At 41.9% G+C, this 21832-nt stretch overlaps 1 protein-coding gene across 4 annotated transcripts in view; it reads left to right on the forward strand.

The window, feature by feature from the left end:
• The first annotated feature begins 12685 nt into the window (after nt 1-12685).
• The window catches only part of Pias1 (protein inhibitor of activated STAT 1), a 106976-nt gene continuing 97829 nt past the window's right edge, over nt 12686-21832 (forward strand). For 2 of the 4 annotated variants that reach the window (XM_020166505.2, XM_074062024.1), the window contains exon 1: nt 12686-12761. In XM_020166505.2, the coding sequence (XP_020022094.2) occupies nt 12738-12761 (24 nt within the window). In that variant the 5' untranslated portion in view covers nt 12686-12737. Of the gene's footprint in view, nt 12762-13475; nt 13620-21832 lie in introns of those variants that run through there. The other 2 variants (XM_074062025.1, XM_074062026.1) reach the window with 2 other exon arrangements.

Raw genomic sequence — 21832 nt, forward strand, 5'->3', positions numbered from 1 at the left:
AGGGAGAACCAGGGGCCAGCAGTGAGGTTTTGCTTGTGCAGCTTGGTACCTGGAAGCTGTTCTTCAATGCCTGGCTTTCAGGCTGGCTGGCCAGCTCCGGCCACTTCCCTCCTAGCACAAGTCACACAAGGGGACTTCCCTCAGTGAGGCCTGCTGTAATGGAGGTGCCAAAGGGTGACTACAGGGGAAGAAACTCCACCAGGCACTGTCTTCAATAAGGAGGCAACCAGAAAACTCATACTTACACTAAACCAAGCCTTTCTTTCTTCCTCTCAAATTTGTCACACTGTGGTTTTAATTAGTGTTTCCCTGACAACTAATGAAGTCAAGCGTCTCTTCAAATATCTCTAAGACATTGAAGGGATTTTTGTGAGTGTGGGCAGCTTGGGGATTGAACTCGGGACCTCGAGCTTGCTAGGCAGGCGCTTTACCACTGAGCCACACCCCTGTCACACATGGCATTTGGAATGTGCTCTTTAATGCTGTACTTGAATTGTCAAGTTTGCGGTACATTTCTCTGTTGGTTAGTCTACTTTTTGTTCTGCTAAACTGACTTGAAGGAATTTTCTAACTTTCTGGCATGGATTCTGGACGAGTCCTTTGGTTGGATGTGTGCATTGCCAGCACCTTATACACTACCATCCAGCCTTTTCTCTTAGAACTCAGAAAAGTTTATAATTTCAGTGAACTCCATCTTTTCTTTCTCTCTCTCTTTCCTTTCTTTCTCTCTTTCTTTCTGTAGTAGGGTTTGAACTCAAGGCCTCAAGCTTTAGAGGCAGGTGCTCTACCACTTGAACCACTCTACCAGCACTTTTTTTGAGATAGGCTCTTGCTTTCTGCTTGGGCTAGCCTCAAGCCCCAATCCTCCCAATCTCAGCCTCCCAAGTAGCTAAGATCGCAGGCATGAGCCACCACACCTGACAATGATTTCTTTTATGGCTGGCACTTTTACATCCTAGCTAAGAATCTCTGCCTGCCTCAAGGTCACAAAGATTATCTTCTGTGTTAATTTATGAAGATTTATTTAATTTGTTTCTTTTATATTGGATGTTTAGATCTGTAACTCATCTGGAATTTCTCTCTGTGTATGACTTGAGGTGGAGTCTAAGGTTCATTTTTCTAACTGATGTCAGTTGGCCTGCATGTCTTATTGAGGAGATGACAATGTCCCTGAGGGACCGGTCTGTGTCAATCTGGGCTGGGATCAGTGTTTAGTCACTCTTGGTTTGTGACAGGCCTTCTTGTCCTCTAGTTGGTGCCTCCTGCGAGGCTGCTTCTGCTATTCTTATTCGTGGTACTTCTATAAACGCTGGAATCCATGTATGCATGAGTTTCTATAGCAAATCTACTAGGATTCAGATTGCAATTACATTAAATATACTGATCAATTTGGGGAGAACTGATGTCTTTTCCACACTGAAGTGTTGTATCTATGAGTAAGGTACAACCTTTCTAGTTACTTAGGTCTTTCGAATTTTAGCAAACATTTCTTAATTTAATAATCCTCAAGCTTATTTTATTATGGTGCTGTGGGTACACGGTGACATTTACCAAAGTTCTTACAATATATCATAGTTGAATTCACCCCTCCACTATTCTCCTTTACCCACTGTTCCCCTACTCCTGGAATGGTTTCAACAGACCTCATTTTTCCATTTACATCCGTGTAAAGTCTAGCTAGTTTTTTATTAATTATTTATTTTGGTGGGACTGGGGTTTGCTGTCAGGACTTTGTTCTTGCAAAGCAGGTGCTCTACACATACCTCCTCAAGCTTTTTTTTCTTTTTTCTGATAGATTTGTTTCAATATATTTTTGTTATTTTTTAAAATATTATAACTGGCATCTTTTATTTGTTTTGCTCTGTTTTATTGAGACAGGGGCTCCCTATGGAACCCAGGTTCCTCTTGCTCCCAAGTGCTGGGATTATAGACATGTACCACCATGGCCGGTTATAATTGCCATCTTTCTCTGAAATAGTTTTCTATTTACTTTTTGCTGATATATGCAAATATCATCGATTTTTACTAGCTCACCCTGCATCCAGTGACTCACTTATTCTAGTATCTAATAGTTTTCTAAGAGTTCCTTTAGATTTTTCTCTGCACACAATCATATTGCCTGTGAATGGCAGTTTTATTTCCCTCTTTTTAATCCTGATTTTTTTTGAGGGGTGGGACTGGGGTTTGAGCTCAGGGCTTTGTGCTTGCAAAGCAAGTCCTCTGCCATGTGAGCACTCCAGCCCATTTTGCCCTGGCTATTTTGGAGATGGGGTCTTTCAAACTATTTGCCCCAGCTGGCCTCAAACCGTGATGCTCCCAATCTCAGCCTCCTGAGTAGCTAGGATTACAGGCATGAGCCAGTGGCACCCAGCTCTGATATCTTCTTTTTCTTACTTTGTTACGCTAGGTAACATTTCCAGCCCAAAACCCCCACACAGCCCTGTTTTATACACCCCATGCTGGCCTCAAATTTATCATCCTTCTGCCTCTGCCTCCCAACTGCTGGGATTATAGGCATGCACCATCCATCATGCCCAGCTCTCAGTACACTCCTGAATAGCAGTGGTAACAGTGGGCATCTTTTCCCACTGTCAAAAAGAATGCTTTCAATATTACCATTAGCTATAATGTTTTCTTAGTTTTTTGGTAAAATAATTGTAATCCTATAGAGAAGGTCCCTCTATTCCTAGTTTGCTGAGAGTTGGTATCATAAATACATGTTATTTTGTCTATTTGCTTATTTTTATTATTATTACTTTGTTGGCAGCACTAGAGTCTGAACTCAAGGCCTCTTGCTTGCTAGGCAGGTGTTCTACCACTTGAGCCGCACCTCAGCTCTTAAATTGTTATTAAATGCTTTTTCTACATCCATCAACGTAATCAAATGGCCTCTTCAATCTCTCTCTCTCTCTCTCCCTCTCTCTCTCTCATTTTCTTGAAATGTGGTCCTGTTTGGTTGTTCAGGTGGTCTTGAACTCCTCTGAATTCTGAGTCTATGGACATGCATTCTGGGCCCAGCATGGCCTTGAACTCATGAACCCAGGATCCTCCTGCTCTGCCTCCTGATGTCGGGATTACAGATGAGTACCACCATGCCTGCTTATTTTCTCTATTTTACATTTGCTCTCAACTTTATTTCTTCTCCCATGCTCATTGCTTGTTTACCACCAGTTTATTTGATCTGGATTTGCCATGCCCCTAAGACTTTCCTGGGAGGAATTAAATAACATTATTTTGGGCTGAGCTTCTGCACTAAGCTCTATAGACCAGAGAAAACCAGAATAGAGTCACTAATGCAGGGTGCCACGGAATCAACCTGAACTCTGAAATGGGCCCGTTTTCCAAAACTCAGGAGATTCACGATGACCAATTAGAAGGGGCCAGTTTACCTAGCCAGCATAAGGAAGTCCCCTCTATGGGGATGAAAGAGAAGTTTATATTTTTATATTTTTTCTTTCTTTCTTTTTTCTTTTTTTTGCAGCACTGGAGTTTGAACTCAAGGCCTATATCTTGTTGGGTATTTTCAAGACAGGGTCTCACAAACTATTTGCCTGGGCTGGATTTGAACTGAAATCCTCCTGACTTCAGCCCCCTGAGTAGCTGGGATTACAGGCATGAGCCACCGGTGCCTGGCTATAGTTTTCTTTCTTATAACATCCTTGTCAGGCTTTCTATAAGGCAAGTAATGTTAGGATGATTGATGCAGTTTTTGTGAAGCATTTTCTAAACCTTTAAGTGAAAGGTTGCTCAATCTGTGAGTCACTACCAAAAGCCAGTTGGACTTTTAAACTATATTGACATAGGGAGACGGATCATTGATTTTTAGCCTTTTTCTTTTTCTAACATGGGAATTATATGGTGTACATTTCTTTCTAAGCACTTCTTTATCTATACCCACAGGTTTATTTTCCTTTTCTTTTTCTTTTTTGGTGTAACTGGAGTTTGAACTCAGGGCTTCACACTTGTAAAGCAGGTGCTCTACGTCTCGATCCACACCTCCAGTCCATTTTGTTCTGGTTATTTTGGAGATGGATCTTGTGAACTATTTGCTCAGCTTGACCTCAAATCCTGATCCTCCTGATCTCAGCCTAGCATTACAGATGTGAGCCACCAGTACCCAGCCTGGGATTTCTTTGTTGGGAGGTTTTAATGATTCAATCCCCTTTCTTGTAATAGATTTATCTGGATTTTCTTTCTTTTTTTGTTTGTTTGTTTGTTTGTTATTTGACCCAGGATCTCACTAAATAGCCCAGGTGAACTCTCCATCCTCCTGCTTCTACCTCCCTAGTGTGGGGATTACAGGTGTGCATGACCATGCCTGGCTCAGAGTCTATATTCTTTCTTTATTATTATTATTACTACTACTACTACTATTATTATTATTATTTGGCTGTAGTGGGGTTTAAACTCAAGTCCTCATGCTTGGTAGACCGATGCTCTACCAGTTAAGACATACCACCAGGCCTCTATATTTATAAGGCAGCTTGGTAGATTGTGTGTTTGTAGAAATTTGTGTGTTTTTAGAAATCCATTCATTTCATCTAGGTTATCCAATTTGTTGAAGAAAAGATGTTCATGGTGTTCGAATCCTTTCTATTTCTGTGAAGCTGGTAATAATATCACTCTTTAATTTCTGATTATAGTAACATGAGTCTTTTTTCTCTTAGTCAATTTTGCCAAAGACTTGTCAGTTTTGTTCATCTTTTCAAGAAGCCAACTTTGGCTTCACTGATGTTTCTCCTTTCTGTTTCATTTATTCCTGCTCCAATGTTTTATATTTCCTTTCTTTTGCCATCTTTGGGTTTAGTTTGTTCTTCTTTTTCTAGATCCTTAAGGTATAAAACTAGGTTATTGGTTGAGTTCTTTCTTCTTTTTTTGAATGTAGACTTCACAGCTGTAAATTCCCCCTGAGCTTGGTCGGCTGTGGTGTGTTGTATTTTTGTTTACATTTCTCTCAAATTTTCTAATTTCCTTTGTGGTTTCTTCTTTGATCTATTGGTTGTTTAAAATCAGCATACAAAACCAGTAGCTTTTCTATATACCAATAATGAGCATGCTGAGAAAATCAGGAAAGCAATGCCATTCACAATAGACTCAAAGTAAAAAAAAACCCACTTAGGAATACACTTTCTAAGAAGGGGAAAGAACTCTACAATGAAAGTTATAAAACACTGAAGAAAGAAACCAATGAAGATACCAGAAGACAGAAAGACCTCTCATGCTCATGCATTGGCAGAATTAATATTGTGAAAGTGGGTATATTATCCAAAGAAATCTGTAGATTCAATCTGATCATCAAAATTCCAATGCACTCTTCACAGAAATAGAAAAATCAATCCTAAAATTTATATGGAGACACAAAGGACCCTAAATAGCAAAAGAAATGTCAGACAAAAAGAGCAAGGCTGGAGGTGTCAGAGTACCTGATTTCAACTTTCACTACACAGCCCCAGTAACAAGACCAGTCTGCTAAAGGCACAAAAACAGATGCACAGACCAACGGCAGCGAATAGGGGACCCAGATACAAGCTTACACAGTGACAACCACTGGATTCTTCACAAAGGCACAGAAACATGTTGGAGAGGAGACAGTCTCCATAACAAATGGTGCTGGGGACCTGGAAATCCACATATGCAGATGGAAACTAAAGCCCTATCTACAAAAATCATTTTGAAATGTATCGAAAATCTTACTGTAAGTCCCAAACATGGAAATCAGTATAGGAAAACACTTCATTATATAGATGTGGTCAGTGACTGTCCGGATAGGACTCCAACAGCGCAGAAATAACAGCCAGAATTAACTAATGCAAAATGTATCCCATTTAACACCTTCTGCATAGCACAGGGAACAATTACCAGAATAAGGAGCTGGCCTACTATGTGGGAGAACATCTTCACTGGCTGTTCATCTGATAAGGGATTAATATCAGAATATATAAAGAGCACCAAAAATTAAACAGCAAAAGAACAATCCAATAGATAAAGGGGCAAAGGAATTGAACAGACAGTTCTCAAAAGAAGAAGTACAAATGGCCATAAATACATGAAGGACTGTTCCACAACCTGGGCCATACAGGAAGTGCAAATCAGATCAAAAGGATGCTGAGATGCCATTTTACCCCAGTCAGATGCTATCATCAAGAAAACGACAGCAACCAATGCTGGCCAGGATGTGTGTGTGTGCATGTATGTATGTGTGTGTGCGTGTGTGTGTATATATGTGTGTCTATGTGTCTGTACACTGTGGGTGGGAAAGTAACTCAGTGCAACCACTACAGAAATCAGTATGGTGAGTCCTCAAACAACTATGATCCTATTACACCCTTGGGCATAAACCAGAAAGAGTGTGAGGCAGCACACAACAGACATCTCCCTTCACATGTTTGTAGCAGCACTAGTCAAACAGCCCAGTTGTGGAGTCAGCCCACCAACAGATGAATGAATAAAAACCATGTGGCATATGTATACAATGGAGTATTACTCAGTCATAAAGTGTGAAATTATGCTGCTTGCTGTAAAATGGATGGAACTGGAGATCATCATATTGAGTGAGATAAGCAAGATTCAGAAAGGGACATATCACACTTTTTTTTTCTCATATGCAGTATCTAGAGCTAAAAACCCACCAAGGAGGTGAACATAAAAGCGGACTGCTGTGGCAGGGAGCCCAGAGGGAGGCAGGAGGAGGAAAAGAGAGGCTGCCATGGGAGAGCATGACCCAATACCTTGGATGAACATGACAAATGAACCCACTTCAAATGCGCAAGCAAGTTCTAAAGGGAGAGGGTGCAGGGGATAAGAGAGAGCAATAGAGAGTTGAATTTCATCAGAGTACAATATATGTATGTATGAAAATATCAAAATGAAACCACTCACTTTGAACAATTAATCTATGCTAATGAAAATACTGTTCTTTTTTTGGTGGGACTGAAGGTTGACTCCAGGCTTCACACTTGCAAAGCAGGTGCTCTACTGCTTGAGCTGCATCTCCAGTCTATTTTGCCCTGGTTATTTTGGAGATGAGGGTCTCACGAACTATTTGCCTGGGCTGGCCTTGAACCTTAGTCCTCACTATTTCAGCCTCCCATGAGGGTGAAATAGTGCATTACAGCCTTGAGCCACTGGCACCTGGTAATGAAAATGTTTTTTTTTAAACAAAAACAAAAACGTGTGGTTTAGTTGTGATGGTGCAAGCCTGAAATTCCAGCTACTCAAAAAGTGCAGGCAGGAGGATCTTGAGTTCAAGGGCAGTCAGGCAAAGGGAGTAAGAACCTGCCTCAAAAAGAAAAATAAAAACAAAAGCACTAGGAGCTGTAACTCAAATGCTAGAGCATTTGCCTGGCATAGGCAAGGCCCTGGGTTCAATCCCCAGAACAACAAAAACAGAAGAAGAAAAATGTGTCATCTAAATTCCACTTTCATTCCATTGTGCTTGTAAAGATGCTTTATGTGAGTTCTGTATTTCTGCAAGAACTAAAACATCCTGAAGAAGACTCAAAGTGAACTTGCTTCAGATATTTTGGGACTGTCATTAGGTGCCTATATGTTTCTATTTGATATACAACATTTTTCAACTAATTGGGCAGTTTTTTTTTTTTTTTGCAGTACCATGGTTTGAACTCAGGTCCTCATGCTTAATAGGCAAGTTTCTCTGTCACTTGGGTCACACCTCCAGTCCTGTTTATGCTTTAGTTATTTTTCAGGTAGGGTCTCACATTTTGCTTGAGTGGCCTGAACCACAATCCTCCTACCTAAATCTTCCCTCATAGCCGGGAAAACAGGCACTCACCACTGTAACCAGTTTATTGTCTGATATGGGGTCATGCTACCTTTTGCCTGGGCTGGCCTAAAACCTCGATCCTCATGATTTCTACCTCCTGTGAAGCTGGGATTATAGGCATGCCCACTGTACAAAACCTATTATAATTGTACAGTTCAGTGGTGTTATTTTTTTCTTTTGAGTGTACCAAGGTTTGAACTCAGGACCTTGCGCTTGCTAGGCAGATGCTGTACCAACTGAGCCGCAGCCCCAGGTGTTATATCTTGACGATTTTATGGTCTGCACGCTTGTGTCTCCTCCCTTTCTCAACTCGTGTGCTGAGGTTCTTGCCCTCAATGTGATGACATTCAGAGGTAGAGCCTTTGCCAGGAAAATCCTCATGAATGTATTAGTGCTCTTATAAAAGAGATAGCACTCACATGACATTTCTGCCTTTGAGGACACAGCAAAAATATGGCCTGGAAGCAGGCCCTCAGCAGGCACCAAATCTTCCAGTACTTGCATTATGGATTTCTAGCTTCAAAAACTGTAAAAAAAAAGTTTTCATTATTTATGTCACCCAGAGTATGGTAATTTGCTATGGCAGACATGTGTGACATGGATTGAAATGTTTTTCAGCACGTGATGTCTTTGTCATCTCCTCTAAAGCTTCCCACAGTCTCTCGGTGTTGATGTCATGTACGGCTACAGCACAGTATCGGAGCCAGGACGACTTTAGTGAGCTCACCCTCTCCTGTCACCTCTAACCCCTGACAAAAACTGCTTTGTAATTATACTATTTCATGAATGTTAAATCAATAAAATCATGCAATATGGATCCTTTGGGTATTTTTTTTCCCACTCAAGATAATTTCCTTCAGGTTCATTTAAGTCCTTATGTAAATTCCTCTTTTTGAGACAAGGCCTCACTATGTAGCTCGGGCTAGCCTTTGAACTTCAGATCTTCCTTCCTTGGCTTCCTGAGTGCTGGGATTTAGTAACTTAGCCATCAAAGGAGATTGGGGTAACTTCCATTGTGGGGAACTTATAAGTAAACTTCTAGGGACATTTTAATACAATCTTCTATGTACAAACAGTTCTCTCTTTCTCTGGGAAAAATTCCCTATGGTACAATTGTAAGCCTTAGAGTTTAGTACATTTTCATTTTTCAAAGTAACTACCAAACTATTCTCCAAGTGGTTGTATTATTTCTATCAACAATGTGACATCCAAACCTAAAAAGACCTCATTCAACTTAAAACCATAGAGTTACTTCTTCATTTTCTTTAATTTCATAGTTTCAGCTCATATGTAGGCCTAGGATTCATTTTGAATTAATTTTTTGTGTATTGGGTGAGGGCCTGAAAGACATTTTTTTGTAGGCTTGGGGACTAACCCAGGCCTCACATATGCTAGTTAAGTGTCCACTGAGCTGCATTCCTAGTCTCCTTAATATTTTGTTTTAATTTTGAAACAGGGTCTTACTGTGTTGCTCAAGCTGGCCCAAACTTGCAATCTCTCTGCCTCAGACTCCAGAGTGTTCAGCATCACAAATGTTCACCACCAGGGCAAAAATGTCTTAAATCTTTTAAAATCAGAAGAAAAAAAATGAGCATAATCAGCTTGGATTGCATTTGTCTTTATACCAGCACAGCTGTAAAATATAATTTTTAATTATTTTAATGAAAACACTGCCTCTGCTGTACTTTCTGACACCAAATACAGCACCTCTGTATTTCTCTGACATCAACTGTGATCTACAATTCAATTCAATTCTGAAAGCAATTCTGGGTAGTTCAGCAGATACCACAGTTCAAGGCTCAGCCCCACTAGACTGTTTCCATTTAGATAACAGTCACAAATCCCTGAGGCCACCCACACTTCTGACTGACAACTATAAATTCAAGGGCGCGTGGGCTGGGGTTCTCACTCAGTGGTAGAGCACCTGCAGAACACTTGCCTAACATTCAAGGCTCCAGGTACAATCCTCTGCACCCTATACAAATACATGCACACATACATGCACGTTCCTACAGTTTCCTCCTCGGGATTGATAATTCACTAAAACAACTCACGTACCTCAGGAAAATACTTATTTATGCTTATGAGCTTATTACAAAGGATACAACCCAGGAACAGTTATGGAGAGAAGGATCAGAGCTTCTCTGTCCTGTCCTCTCACGCTCTTCCTCAGTACCTCCACATGGCCACAACCCAGAACCCCTTTGATCTCGCATTGAAGTTTTTTTTTTTTTTTCTGGAGGGTCTGGGTTTGAATTTAGGACTTCACACTTGCAAAAGAAGGCACGCTACCACTTGAACCATATCTACAGTCCATTTTGTTATAGTTATTTTGGATATGGGGGAGGGTCTCTCAAACTATTTGCGCTGGCCTCGAGCCTCCATCCTCTCCATCTCAGCCTCCAAGGTAGCTGGGATTACAGGCATGAGCCTCCAGTGCCTGGCTTCATTGAAGAGTTTTAATAACCCATTTCCCAGCTTTCTCTTGTCCCTGGAAGCCTGGTGTGGATGAGGCTAAAAGTACATAACTACCCTCCACTCTTTATGAACCAGCCACCATCCTGAAGTTATCTCAGGGCTCCACCTGACTCACTCATTAGCATAAACCCGGGTGTAATCAAATGGGGCTCATTAAGAATAACAGAAGAAATCCTTATCTGGAAATTGCAAGGGTTTTAGGCACTTAATTTTAGGAACCAGGGAAAGAAGCCAAATTTTGTTTTGTTTTGTTATTTGGACTCAAAATCTCACGTGCCTCAGCTTCCTGAGTGCTGGGATTATAGGTGTGTATCAGCACACCTAGCTCCAAATATGTCAGTTTGAACTCAGAGCCTACACCTTGAACCACTCCACCAGCCCAATTTTTTTGTATTGGGGTTTTTTGGGATATGGTCTTGAGAACTATTTTCCCAGGCTGGCTTTGAACTGCGTTCCTCCTGATCTCTGCCTCTTGAGTAGCTAGGATATAGGCGTGAGCCACTGGCACCCGGCTCCAAATATAATTTTTTATTATACTATAGGTCTCAAAGGGCTGGAGGTTACAAAAGTTGTTAGTTAGGTGGTCTTCCCAGGTGTGAAGCTCTGACAGTTTGGGAGAGGGTGATGCTAATGAAAACACAGCAAAATGGACTGGCTTGGGGGAATTTACAGTTATAACTAGTTGGACTGCCTGATGGGTTGAATGTGGGAAGTGAATGCAGGAGAGGAAGTGGGATTTTGAGCTCAAAGAACTGAATGGATAATGGTGCCAACCAAAGAGAATATTGGGAAAGGAGCGAGACTGGGATAAAATCTCCGGCATGATGAGTTTCAGATGACTGAGACATGATGTGGAGATATTAAGTAGCCAATCGTATCTGTGAATCTTTAGAGTCAAGGACTAAATGATAGATATCACTGGGAGATACTAAAGTAGAACAAGGACTCAGCCCTAGCTACTCCAGCTTTTAAAGATTTCACCAGAGAGAAACAGTCAGCCACGGGTATGGAAAAGGAGGTCGGTGAGGGACCAGGAATGTCAGGACAGTGTGATGTGGGTGAAAGTTTAGGGGAAACGGGTTTCAAGATGTGGATTTTTAGATAAGAGAACTGGAGCCAGCTTTGGAGCCTGGAGGTGATCAGCAATGTTAAGTAATGTCCCAGCTGGATCTGGACAGGTGACTTCGAAGTTCTCGCTGGTGGGAACGAGTACTGTGGAAAGATGAAAAATAGTGAGAATTTATGCAGTGAAGAGCACAGAGAAATAGGGCAGTTGTGAGAGACAGTTTTGGAGTCGAGAGGTTTATTTTAGGTCAGAGGAATTTTAGTATGTTTATATGCTGATGAGTGTAATCCAATAGAGAAGGAAAAACTAATTATGTTGTAGGAGTAAAACCTTCAGGAATGTGGGAGTGAGAGGAATCTTGGTCACTAGGCCAGGACTGCAGGGCCTGGCCTTGGTAGACAGGGACACTTCATTGTGTTACTATGCAGATAAGAGTGGTTTGATGGTGAGAAGATAGGGGAGTTCATGTCTGGTGCGTTTCATTTTTTTCCATGAGGTATGAGTCAAAGTTCACCAGTAAAAAGTGGGGATTAGGCAGGAAGTGTAGGAGCCTTTTAGTAGAAAGGAAATGTATGAAATAATCTTTTATCAAGTATCAGCGTAGGAAGGAGGTCCTTCCAGGATTAAAGTGCCTCTCCCAAGCCTTTTCTCCTCTCACTGGACCTTTTGCTCCTTTCATCATCATTTGCAGTTGCATCTTTATTAGTTCACGTGTCTGTTCCAAATTAAAGACGGCACAGGAGGGCAAGGACCTTATTTTCCAATGCACAGAGCCAGCAAATAGTCACTAAATAAGTACTTGTTGAAACAAAGTTAATGAATGGACGCCTTCAGAATTTCGTCCTGGGCCACCCCTGATAAGCAGTAACTGTTTGGACAAGCCACTTCCTCTCTGAGCCCTCATTTCGGAATATGTATCCTGGGAACTAGCACCCCGTTCTTCCCCCTCCCCACGTTATCTCGAGGAGGATCTGAGCCAATAACCCTAGAAACGCTCCATCAAGCAGTCCTTAAAGGGAACGGGCTATGATTTGCAACCCGCCGGTGGCCGCGCAGGTGGCTGGTGATGGGGTGACGCGAAGGAGAGTCCAGCGGCCCGCGGGGGGCGGGGCGATCCAGCCCCCTTCAGTCCCCGCCCCTCCGGAGGCGCTGGCCGGCGAGCGCGGGGACGCGGTGGCCGAGGGGGAGTAACTGTCAAACCTCGCCGCTTGGCGCCACTATTTAAATGGTACGTGCCTGCCTCGCAGCTGTGCGTGCTTGGGGCGGGGCTGCGAGCGCTTGCAGCGGGGCGGGGCTGGAGGCGGGGCAGGAAGGCGGAGGGGCTGGAAGGGGCGGGGTCATCGGGCTGGAGGGGCGGGGCCAGCGCGCCCCCCCGGCGGGGCTCACTGCGCTTGCGCTGACAGACGCAAGATGGCGGACAGTGCGGAACTAAAGGTAAAGCGCAGCTCGAATTCACTTCTAATATTCGGCCGCGGAGACGGCGCTGCTGGTGCCGGGGGGGATGGGTCCGATCCTGGGGGGCCGCTCGGGCCTGGCTCCATCCGGCCCTGGAGTTGTGGGGAGGAGAGGCGTCCCCGGCCGCAGCTGAGGGGGCCTGGCTGCGGCGGGCCGCGGGCCCCGGTGCCTCGGGGGCGCTGACGGGTCGTCCCCGGCGTGTTATTGTTGTGGACGCCTCTGGCGGGGGTGGCGGGGGAAAGCCAGAGCGAGTCGGGAGCCGGGGGCCGCCGCTGTCCCCGAGGCCCCGGCCCCTCACCGTGCAGCCGCTCCCCGCCCCCCATGGGGAGCCGGGCTGGGGGCAGGGAGCTCCGAGGGGGAATTGGGAAGCGCCCCGCCGCCGCTTCCTCTTCCTCCCTGCCGTCCCGGGCTGCTGTCAGCGCTCGGCTCCGACCCCCGGGAACTTGGCTGCGGCCGCCCCGCCCCTCCCGGCGCCCCCGCCCCGACTCCGCTCTGCCTGCCGCCCGCCGCCCGCCTGTCAGGGGGCCCGGGCGCCCGGGGAGGGAGCGCGGGGCCGGGCCGGGCAGAAGCTCCGGCAAAGTTTAGCGAGCCCCGAGTCGGCGTCGGGGCTCGCCGAGGGGCGGCAGGGGGTTCTGCCCAGGCGGGACTGCGCTGACCCTCCCGACTCGGGGACCCCGCGGGGAGCAGCCCCTCGGAGACGGCGCGTTTGGCTTGGGGGCCGCGGCGGGCGCTGGGGTGCTGCCGCCTCCCTCCTGCGCGGCGGTGTGGACCGCGACAGGAGCCTGGGGGTCTCTGCACACACCATGATGGCGATGCTCTAGCTGATGGAGGTGAATGGTTCGTGTTTATATCCCCCCGTTGCCTTTTGTTTGTGGGGACATCTTGCTGGCCATGTTGATTTGAACGACATTCTCCCCCCGCACCCCACTCCAACCCCCGGCAGATAGAACGCTCCTCCGTTCCTCTCAACTGTACGGATTACTCACGCCTCGCGAAATCCGATGAAAGGGTGCCCCCTCCCCGCCTCCCTCCACCCCAGTCTTTACCTGCCATGGCTTCTTTGCCCAAGCAGATGTACCACCACACGGCAGCTGGGGGCGGGGGAGCCCTTAGGATTGGATAGTGACAAATGGGGCTCCGCTTGGATAATTTTGGTTTAGGAGAAGCAGTTCTTAACTAACGCACATTACTGCGAGGCTCTGTACGCGGTAACCCCTTCTCTACGGCTTCCTGTGTGTGAGCCAAACAGCTGGTTAGATCCCAACCCAGAGAGCTGACATCCCTGTCAGACCGGAGAAGAGACTGGGGTTTCAGTTGTAAATCTTTGGGGAGGTTTATACCTTCTTTTTTATAATTAATAAAATTATTTAAATTTCTTTCTCCGTCCTATTGAAACAGCTGCTAGAATAAGCAAACAGCAGGTTTGTTTCTGGAGAGTTTTTCTGTGGAAAAGTCCCCCTTTTTCCTAATAACTCTGGCGTGTTACCAGTCTAAGTTTTGTGTATTAAGGTGTGAGCTTTGACTGTCATTCTTTCTAAAATTCTAATTACTAATTTAAGGCAGAGAAGACTTGGAATGCGTAATTTCTTTCATCACGCTTTCAAACCATTGACCGAAATGAGAAAGCCTCAGGAATTTCAGTATTTGGAGATAATTAAAAAGTATACAACTAAGATACATTGTTTTCTATAGTTTCTTAAGATAGAGTCACTGTGTTACTGTGCTCTTTACTGTGTAATATTTATTTTGTTAGGACTCCATTTGAATGATCAGTTCTATTACATATCCACCATAGAGTAGAGCTCCGAAAAGCTTGTGGTGCTCTAACAATATACTCTTGGTGCTGTCCAAAGAGACTAGTGTGGAAAGCACATGCTGGGAGGTTTCCTTCTTTGTTCTTTCTCATTTTAAGAAAGTGCCTTTGGGGATAGATGAGATCTCTGGTGTGAGACTTGCAGGTAAAGTTCTTTGAACAAATGAGCCAGTATCTCACAAACACCGAACACTTGAGGAAAACATTATTTTTCTAAAATTGTCTCTCTCTCTCTCCTCGCTCCAAAATGTACTTGAGCTTTTCCAGAGGAGTTGTTTTCCACTTTTGTGTTCCTGTTGTATAATTTTTCAAGTTACACTGTTTTGACGTGTTGGCATGTTATCGTGTGTGCCTGAGACTTTTGGAGATGTGATAAATTACTTAGCTGGTGATAGCTGCGTTAAAATTTTTGCTAATACTTCACTGTGGTTAGATGCCTTCTTTTTTGGGGAGAGGGGGAGGTGATCTCAGGAACGCCTACCATGGTTATTTCAGAATGTGCATATATAACTTTGTGCAGTAAAGTTTGGAAGACACTCCTTTTGGAAATGTTTTCTCGGGGCTTTTTGCGTGTGATTTTTTTTCCTCCCATTTTGGAGGTAAACAGCATACATCCTAATAAGGTAGGAAATATCAGAGTAAGAGTTAAGAAAAACCTAGATTTTGAAAATACAGTACTTCCAACTGCAAAACTTTTTCATTGTCCTCGTTCACAGCCCAACATTTATTTTGTTGTGGATTGTACTCGTAATTATTTTCTTCATGGTCCTTTTAATGACTCCTTTTACATTTATAGTGATTTTGCAAAGATCAGATGGGAAAAACAGATCTCTATCCTCTGTAGGAATAGTGCATGCTGTAACATTCAAGATATTGCCAATAAAAATTAGATTGTGAGTCATACATATCAAAATGAGTTCTCTGTGCTCATTTGTTTATGAAAAGTTTAATTTTTCATTAGGGGAATACTCGTAAATGACATTTGTGAGAATGTGGAGGGTGAATATTTTATTGTCTTTAGGAACTTAAAAAGCAAGAGGGTGTGATGGCCAGATGATCTTGGAGTTAATACTCCGACAGCTTCATGTAGTTCCCCTTGAAGTACTTTTTTCTTTCCTTTTTATTGAGACAGGGTCTCCCTGGCTAGCCCAGGTTGGCCTGGAACTGGCAATCCCCTTGCCACAGGCTCCAGAGTACCGGGATTGCAGGCACGTGTCACCACACTCGGTTTCCAAATTATTTTTTTCTTCACAAATGTTTTTTGCATTAAAACTTAAACCAAGCTGTATGGCTGTTTTAACTCTAAAGGAGGAACAGTGGAAGGAAGAAGTTCATTATCATTTTAGTGGAGTAAATAATGAAATTCATTCAGAAGAAAAGTCATATTTTTCAAAGTATCTGCTGTATTGGCTTGTCAATAAATTCAGTTGTCATATTCTGCAAATTTATTTTCAAGAAATAACCACTTAGTTGTGATCTTTGTGGTGTAATTTGCTTCTATTTCAGATAGAGGCAAGTAAATCTGACAGTTTATTCATGGATTGATTTTAATCTCTACAACTTGCTTTTGTCAAGTACCACGTCTAGATGGCTTTTGTTTTATGTCACTCTTTTTGTGAATGGTATTTAAAAACAATTTCTCAAACACTTTAGATTTTAAGTACTTCATGTAGTTTTGAAATGTTGCCTTCTTTTCCTGTGTTTTCTTCTGGGTGATTGCATTGTCTTCTTTTCAGAGTGTCTTGTGATCCTGTTGGTTGCAGTAGTACCTAGTGGACAGTCCACGCTGATTAACCTTGGGTTCTCCTGGTTAATCAACATGCTGCTCCAGGGTTCTTGTGGAGGCTTTGGAGTTCAGTGTAATTTTTACCTTTTCTTGCTGGTGACTAGGGATAAGTGCATAAAGTGCTCGTCGTTGTTGAAGTGGGAACTGGGAGGAAGAATCCAAGTCAGGATCTTAAGATGAAATGTACCCTTTAAAAACAAAAATGTGGTTCATTACTTCCTAGAATCGATTGTACTGTTTTCTGAAGTATCAGTTCTGACGTTAAACATCTTGTTTTTTGAATGTTTGAATAATAATTTTAGTTATATAGTACTTTTCAGTTCATACCGTATCATGTGATCTCACTTGATCTTTCTAACAGTTCTTTCAGGTAGAAAAGTGATAACTCTCTTCTATAGATAAAAGAAGACTGTAAAGGGTTAGTGACTAAGCTTAAGGTCTTACAAATAAAAGTGCCAGGGATTTGAACCTAAGTCTGTGGTTTCAAAACTCTTATTGCAGGTCTACTTAAAGGTGCCACGGCAGTCCTGGAGTCCTCTAGGGTGCCTGGCTCACGAAGAATTTTAGTTGTTGCTAATACTTGCCCTTTTGCTCTGTGCCATGGTATTTTGGATATTTCTTAGGCTTTTTGCAAACTTTCATGCAAAAAGTTTGGAGTTTTGTTAGCTGGAATCATACGTGTTTGTTTTTGCAAGTACCATTTTGCTTGGGAAAATTTCAGAGAATACTGAAAAGTAAGCAGAAAAATAAACAGCACCTGTAATTCCAGCTCTCAGAAGTATTATGGTTAACAGCTGGGTATTTATCCATTTAGGCTCCTCTCTGTGACTATACGTGTATGCACATTCATCACAAAAGAGATCACAATATTTTTATTTGTAGCCTGTTATTTTCATGGCTATCTTACCAGCTTAGTAAATATAGTCTAGTTTACATTGTATTTTACTCAAGAAGTCCCTATCATTAGCTTTTTGCTTGTTTTTTTTTTTTTTTTTTGGCAGTACTGGGGTTTGAACTCAGGGCTTCATGCTTGCAAGGTAGGTGCTCTTCCACTCGAGCCACACTCTGCCAGCCTGTTTTGTGTTGGGTGTTTTTGCAAAGATAAGGTCTTGAACTATTTACCCCGGCTGGCTTCAAAGTGCATTCCTCAGTAGCTAGGATTATGGGTGTGAGCCACCAGTGCCCAGCGCATTTTCTTTTTGTGGTGATACTGAGTATTGAACCCAGGGCCTGGACAAACAGCTTTATGTCGAAATTTGCAAATATTTTATTTTAACTAAATATATTAATATGACAGACCTTTTTTTGTGCATTAGAGAACAATACAAGTGGTTTCTAATTCATGTATTTTAAGTGAAGTAAATTAGTAACTCTTGGTTTATTCATTGTTTCATCTTCTTTGTTTCTGTTTCTATAATGTGTCAGATTATTAAATGATGGTAAGGATAGATTTTACAAAATGTAAGCAAATGTTACTTATGAATCAGAACATTTGATAAAATATGAAATGATTATGAAGTAGTGTGTTTAATGTGTTTCAAGTATGTTTGATTTTGGAAATCATAGTAATCAAATATTGAAAATTTTGTGCCTTATTTAGATGCTTATCAGGTTTTTTTTGTTGTTTTTGGTGGGTGGGACAGGGGTTTGAACTCAGGGCTGCGCACTTGCAAAGCAGGTGCTGTACTGCTTGAATCACACCTCCACTCTGCTTATCAGTTTTAAACTAACACTTTAAAACTATTGGACAGAGGCTGGTGGAGTGGCTCAAGTGGTAGAGCACCTGCTTAGCAAGTGTTAGGCCCTGAGTTCAAGCCCCAGTACCGCCCTTGCTCCCCTCCCCCCAAAAAAACCCACTACCAAACATTGTAGAGAAAGTAGAAGTGAGAATTTGTTCTCATTTTTTTAATCTCAAGGCAGAGTTGCCATGGTATTGAATTGGTAGGTAACATTGTTTTGAGGAGCTTGTTATAGAAAGGTTTACATAGGCAGTGAAAACATTTTTCTTATTTTAAGAAGGAACTTTTATGGGTTAAGCCAATTAATAAATGCATATATAAATTAAGAATACTTTTATTATTTTTAGACAGGGTCTTTATGTAGCTCAGCCTGGCCGCAGACTCATTATCCTCCTGCTCAGCCTTTGGAGTGCTGGGATTATAGGTGCGCACTACTACCATCGTGTCCGGCAAGAATACTGTTTGAATAAGATCTGAAAAAGTACTGTACTGTGGAGGGAACAGTTGAAATTAAGAGTGTGAAATTGATCATATTCTAAATTTGATTTGGTCTCCACCTAAATCTGCATTATTTAACAAGTCTATTTTTTTGAAATAGGCAGTAGAGAAGTTTTAAAGTACTTAGTTGTCCCTTACTGTCAATTTCAGAAGTACAGATACCCATGACTTAACAATTTTTGACATAGGATGGTGAGAAAGTGATGACAGTCAGTCAAACTTTGAATTTTGGCCTTTCAGACCAGGCTGGCAGTATGTGGTGCTGGCATGGGCAGAGGTAGCAGGCTGTGGCTCCTTGATGACCATTCAGCCACGTGACAGACAGAAAGGGTGGACACCTGGTGCCCCTCAGTGTATGGTGCTGCTGAGCTATGGTGTTTGGTGGCTTGGGTGTAGTAAGTGCATTTCTGACTAGTTCCACCTTAGGATGGACTCATTAGGACATAATTGTAAGTCAAGGAGCATCTTAAATACTAATTGCTATTGTGCTTTTGCCATTTCTACTGTTACATGTTTATGATTGTAGTTCCCCTTCTATGTTAAAAATTGCACAACTCCTGTTGCTTTTGATTCCCTCAAGCTTTTTGTTTGTTTGTTTTTGTTTTTGTTCTTTTGGTGGTACTGGGGTTTGAAGTCAGGGCCTTGAGCCTGCAAGGCAGTCTACTGCTAGAGTCCTGCCCCCAACTCTTGATTCCCTCCTCTACTGGTCTCAGTGCTGTCACGTGCAAAGATAATTGCTCAGAACCTTTTCCTCAGAGTTTTCTGTTAAATCTTTATTCTTTGCCAGGAACTTCTAAAATTCATCAAAATGAGGAAACCATCTTTTTTCTCTGTTTTTTCTTAATTAGCAAATAAAATAAACCTTTTGAGCATGAACTAGTATCTGAAATATCAGTAACTCTTACCAAGCTATTCAAACATTCCTACTTTTGAAAACTTGATTACTTCCTTTTTTTGTCTGCTGTTCTCTGCTTTTAAATTTCTCCTTTTTGATTGCCAGGTGAATTTCACCAAAACACTTCTTTTATCTTGTCATTCCTGTCTGTAAAAACTTTCAGTGGCTTTCCATCAAAAACAGAATAGTCTTAGCTTTCAGTCTGGTATTCAAGCTTTTCTGTAGTTTGACCCCAGTCTACTTTGTGTGTGTATGTTTTGTCTCCTTAGCTGGACAGAAAAATTCCTTAAAGCCAACAGTTGTTAGTTTGCTTCTTTTTGTTGGTTAGTATTCTGTTTTTACACCAATCCATTCTCTTCCATCCCTACCCTCTGGGTGCAACAGGTGCTAATATGTATTTATCAAATGAACAAATGATGTTCAACATTTATTTCAGTCAGGGACCGGGCTGATGCTCATGTCTGTATGACAGCCTAAATTGGAAATGTTCTTAGGCAGGATCATATCTTTTTTCTGTGTTTTAGCTGCTTTGTAGATTGACTTGAATAACATTAAATCCAGGATAATTTATGAAGGATTTTTTTTTCTTTTTTTTTGAGATAGCGTCTCACTATGCAGCCCAAGTTGGCCTAGCTCCTCCTGCCTCAGCCAATCAAGTGCTGGGATTACAGGTATGCACTTTCTCTGGCTTGGTCCTTTTTTAAGTGAATGGGGGATGTATAACAGCTTTATTGATATAATTCACATGCACTTTCTCCATTTAAAGTGTACAATTAAATGAGTTTTTGTGTGTTCACAGAGTTGTACAGCCATTACTGCAATCAGTTCTAGAATTTTTCTCACTCAAAACCAAACTGCATCTTTTACACCATCTCCCCACCTTCTTCCCCCAGCCCTAGGGAACTGCTGATCTATTTTTTTGTCTCTGTACACTTCCCTAGTTGGGATAGTTCATATAAATGGAATCATATAGGTGGCCTTTTATGTCTGGCCTTCCATTTCAGTTTTTCTCTATATGGGCATTTAAATACGTATGTCTGTATATTTGCAATATGTTTTGTGTGTGTGTGTGTGTGTGTGTGTGTGTATACATATATATATCAGAACAACAAAATTGGACACATAAAAGGAACTCTGTACATAAATATTTTTTCTGACAACATAAGTACAATCATACTATACATAATATCATGTCATTTACTTTGTTTTACTCAACAGCATATATTGTCCAAAAATGAAATCGTTTAATTTTTCTTAACACTGTAATATTTCATACCTATGTTTGTAGAGATCTGTTTCTTGAATTTATTGATACATTTTAAAGTTCTTAAGGGGGTTAACATGTGCAAAGCCCTGGGTTCAATCCCTGACATGGCAAAGAAAGAAAAAATTCTTGTTTTGCTGGTTTTGCTAGACTAGGCTGTATGTGTGTGTGCGTGTGCCTGGAATCAAACCCAGAAACCCAGATGCCTTGTGTCTGCTAAGCATGAGTTCCACCTCCACCATGAACTGTATCCCTAACACTACCATATTATATTGTATGTAACCTCTGCTGTATTAATGGTGGAGTTTCACTAAAAAAATAGATATACATAGCAGGTAGGGTTGTTTGACTTGAGGAGAAATGGAATGTGGGCTCCTTCTGGGATTGTGGCAGCACATAGCTAAAGCATTTTCGTATTTGGGTTTCTGAATGTGAGCAAGACTGTTTTTAGTTTCATTGCATGGTGCTTAAAATAGAACTTAATATGCTATCTTGTGCTTTATGTTGAATTTTAAAACTTTTTCTTAAAATAAATCATGCAGGTCTAATCTTAAAGACCAGAAAGATTTCAGAGTAAATATTTAGTTATTTCTTTTTTTTTTTTATTTCAAAGCATCTCTCCAAAGGATATTTATTAATCCTTTCCATTTCTAGGGTATTTTATTTATAATTTTATTTTTTCTTTTTAGTTGACACATAATAATTAACCTATTTATGGGGTGGGTTTTTCTCATTTTAAAGTCATCACTCTGGTCTCTAGGCTTCTGTAAGTTACCCAAGAAAGGGAATGGAAAGGTGCTGTCAGATTTAGGTGGTGGCATAGAATTGTATGAGTAGTTGTGATCTCCATCACCAGATTCTTGGAATTAAAGAAATAAAAATTAAAAAATGAAAACTGGTTATTTAGCTCAGTAGTAGAGCATTGGCCTAGAGTGTTCAAGACCCTTACTTCCATCCTTGGCATTGCAAAGAAAAAAGAAAAGAGCTACTTACACATAGTGTCCTTGATGAAGCAATGAAGCTCAAGTAAATTGTAAAATATGTTGTGTGATAAA

Source organism: Castor canadensis, chromosome 19, assembly GCF_047511655.1.
Source record: "Castor canadensis chromosome 19, mCasCan1.hap1v2, whole genome shotgun sequence".
In the NCBI taxonomy this organism is placed as follows: Eukaryota; Metazoa; Chordata; class Mammalia; order Rodentia; family Castoridae; genus Castor; species Castor canadensis.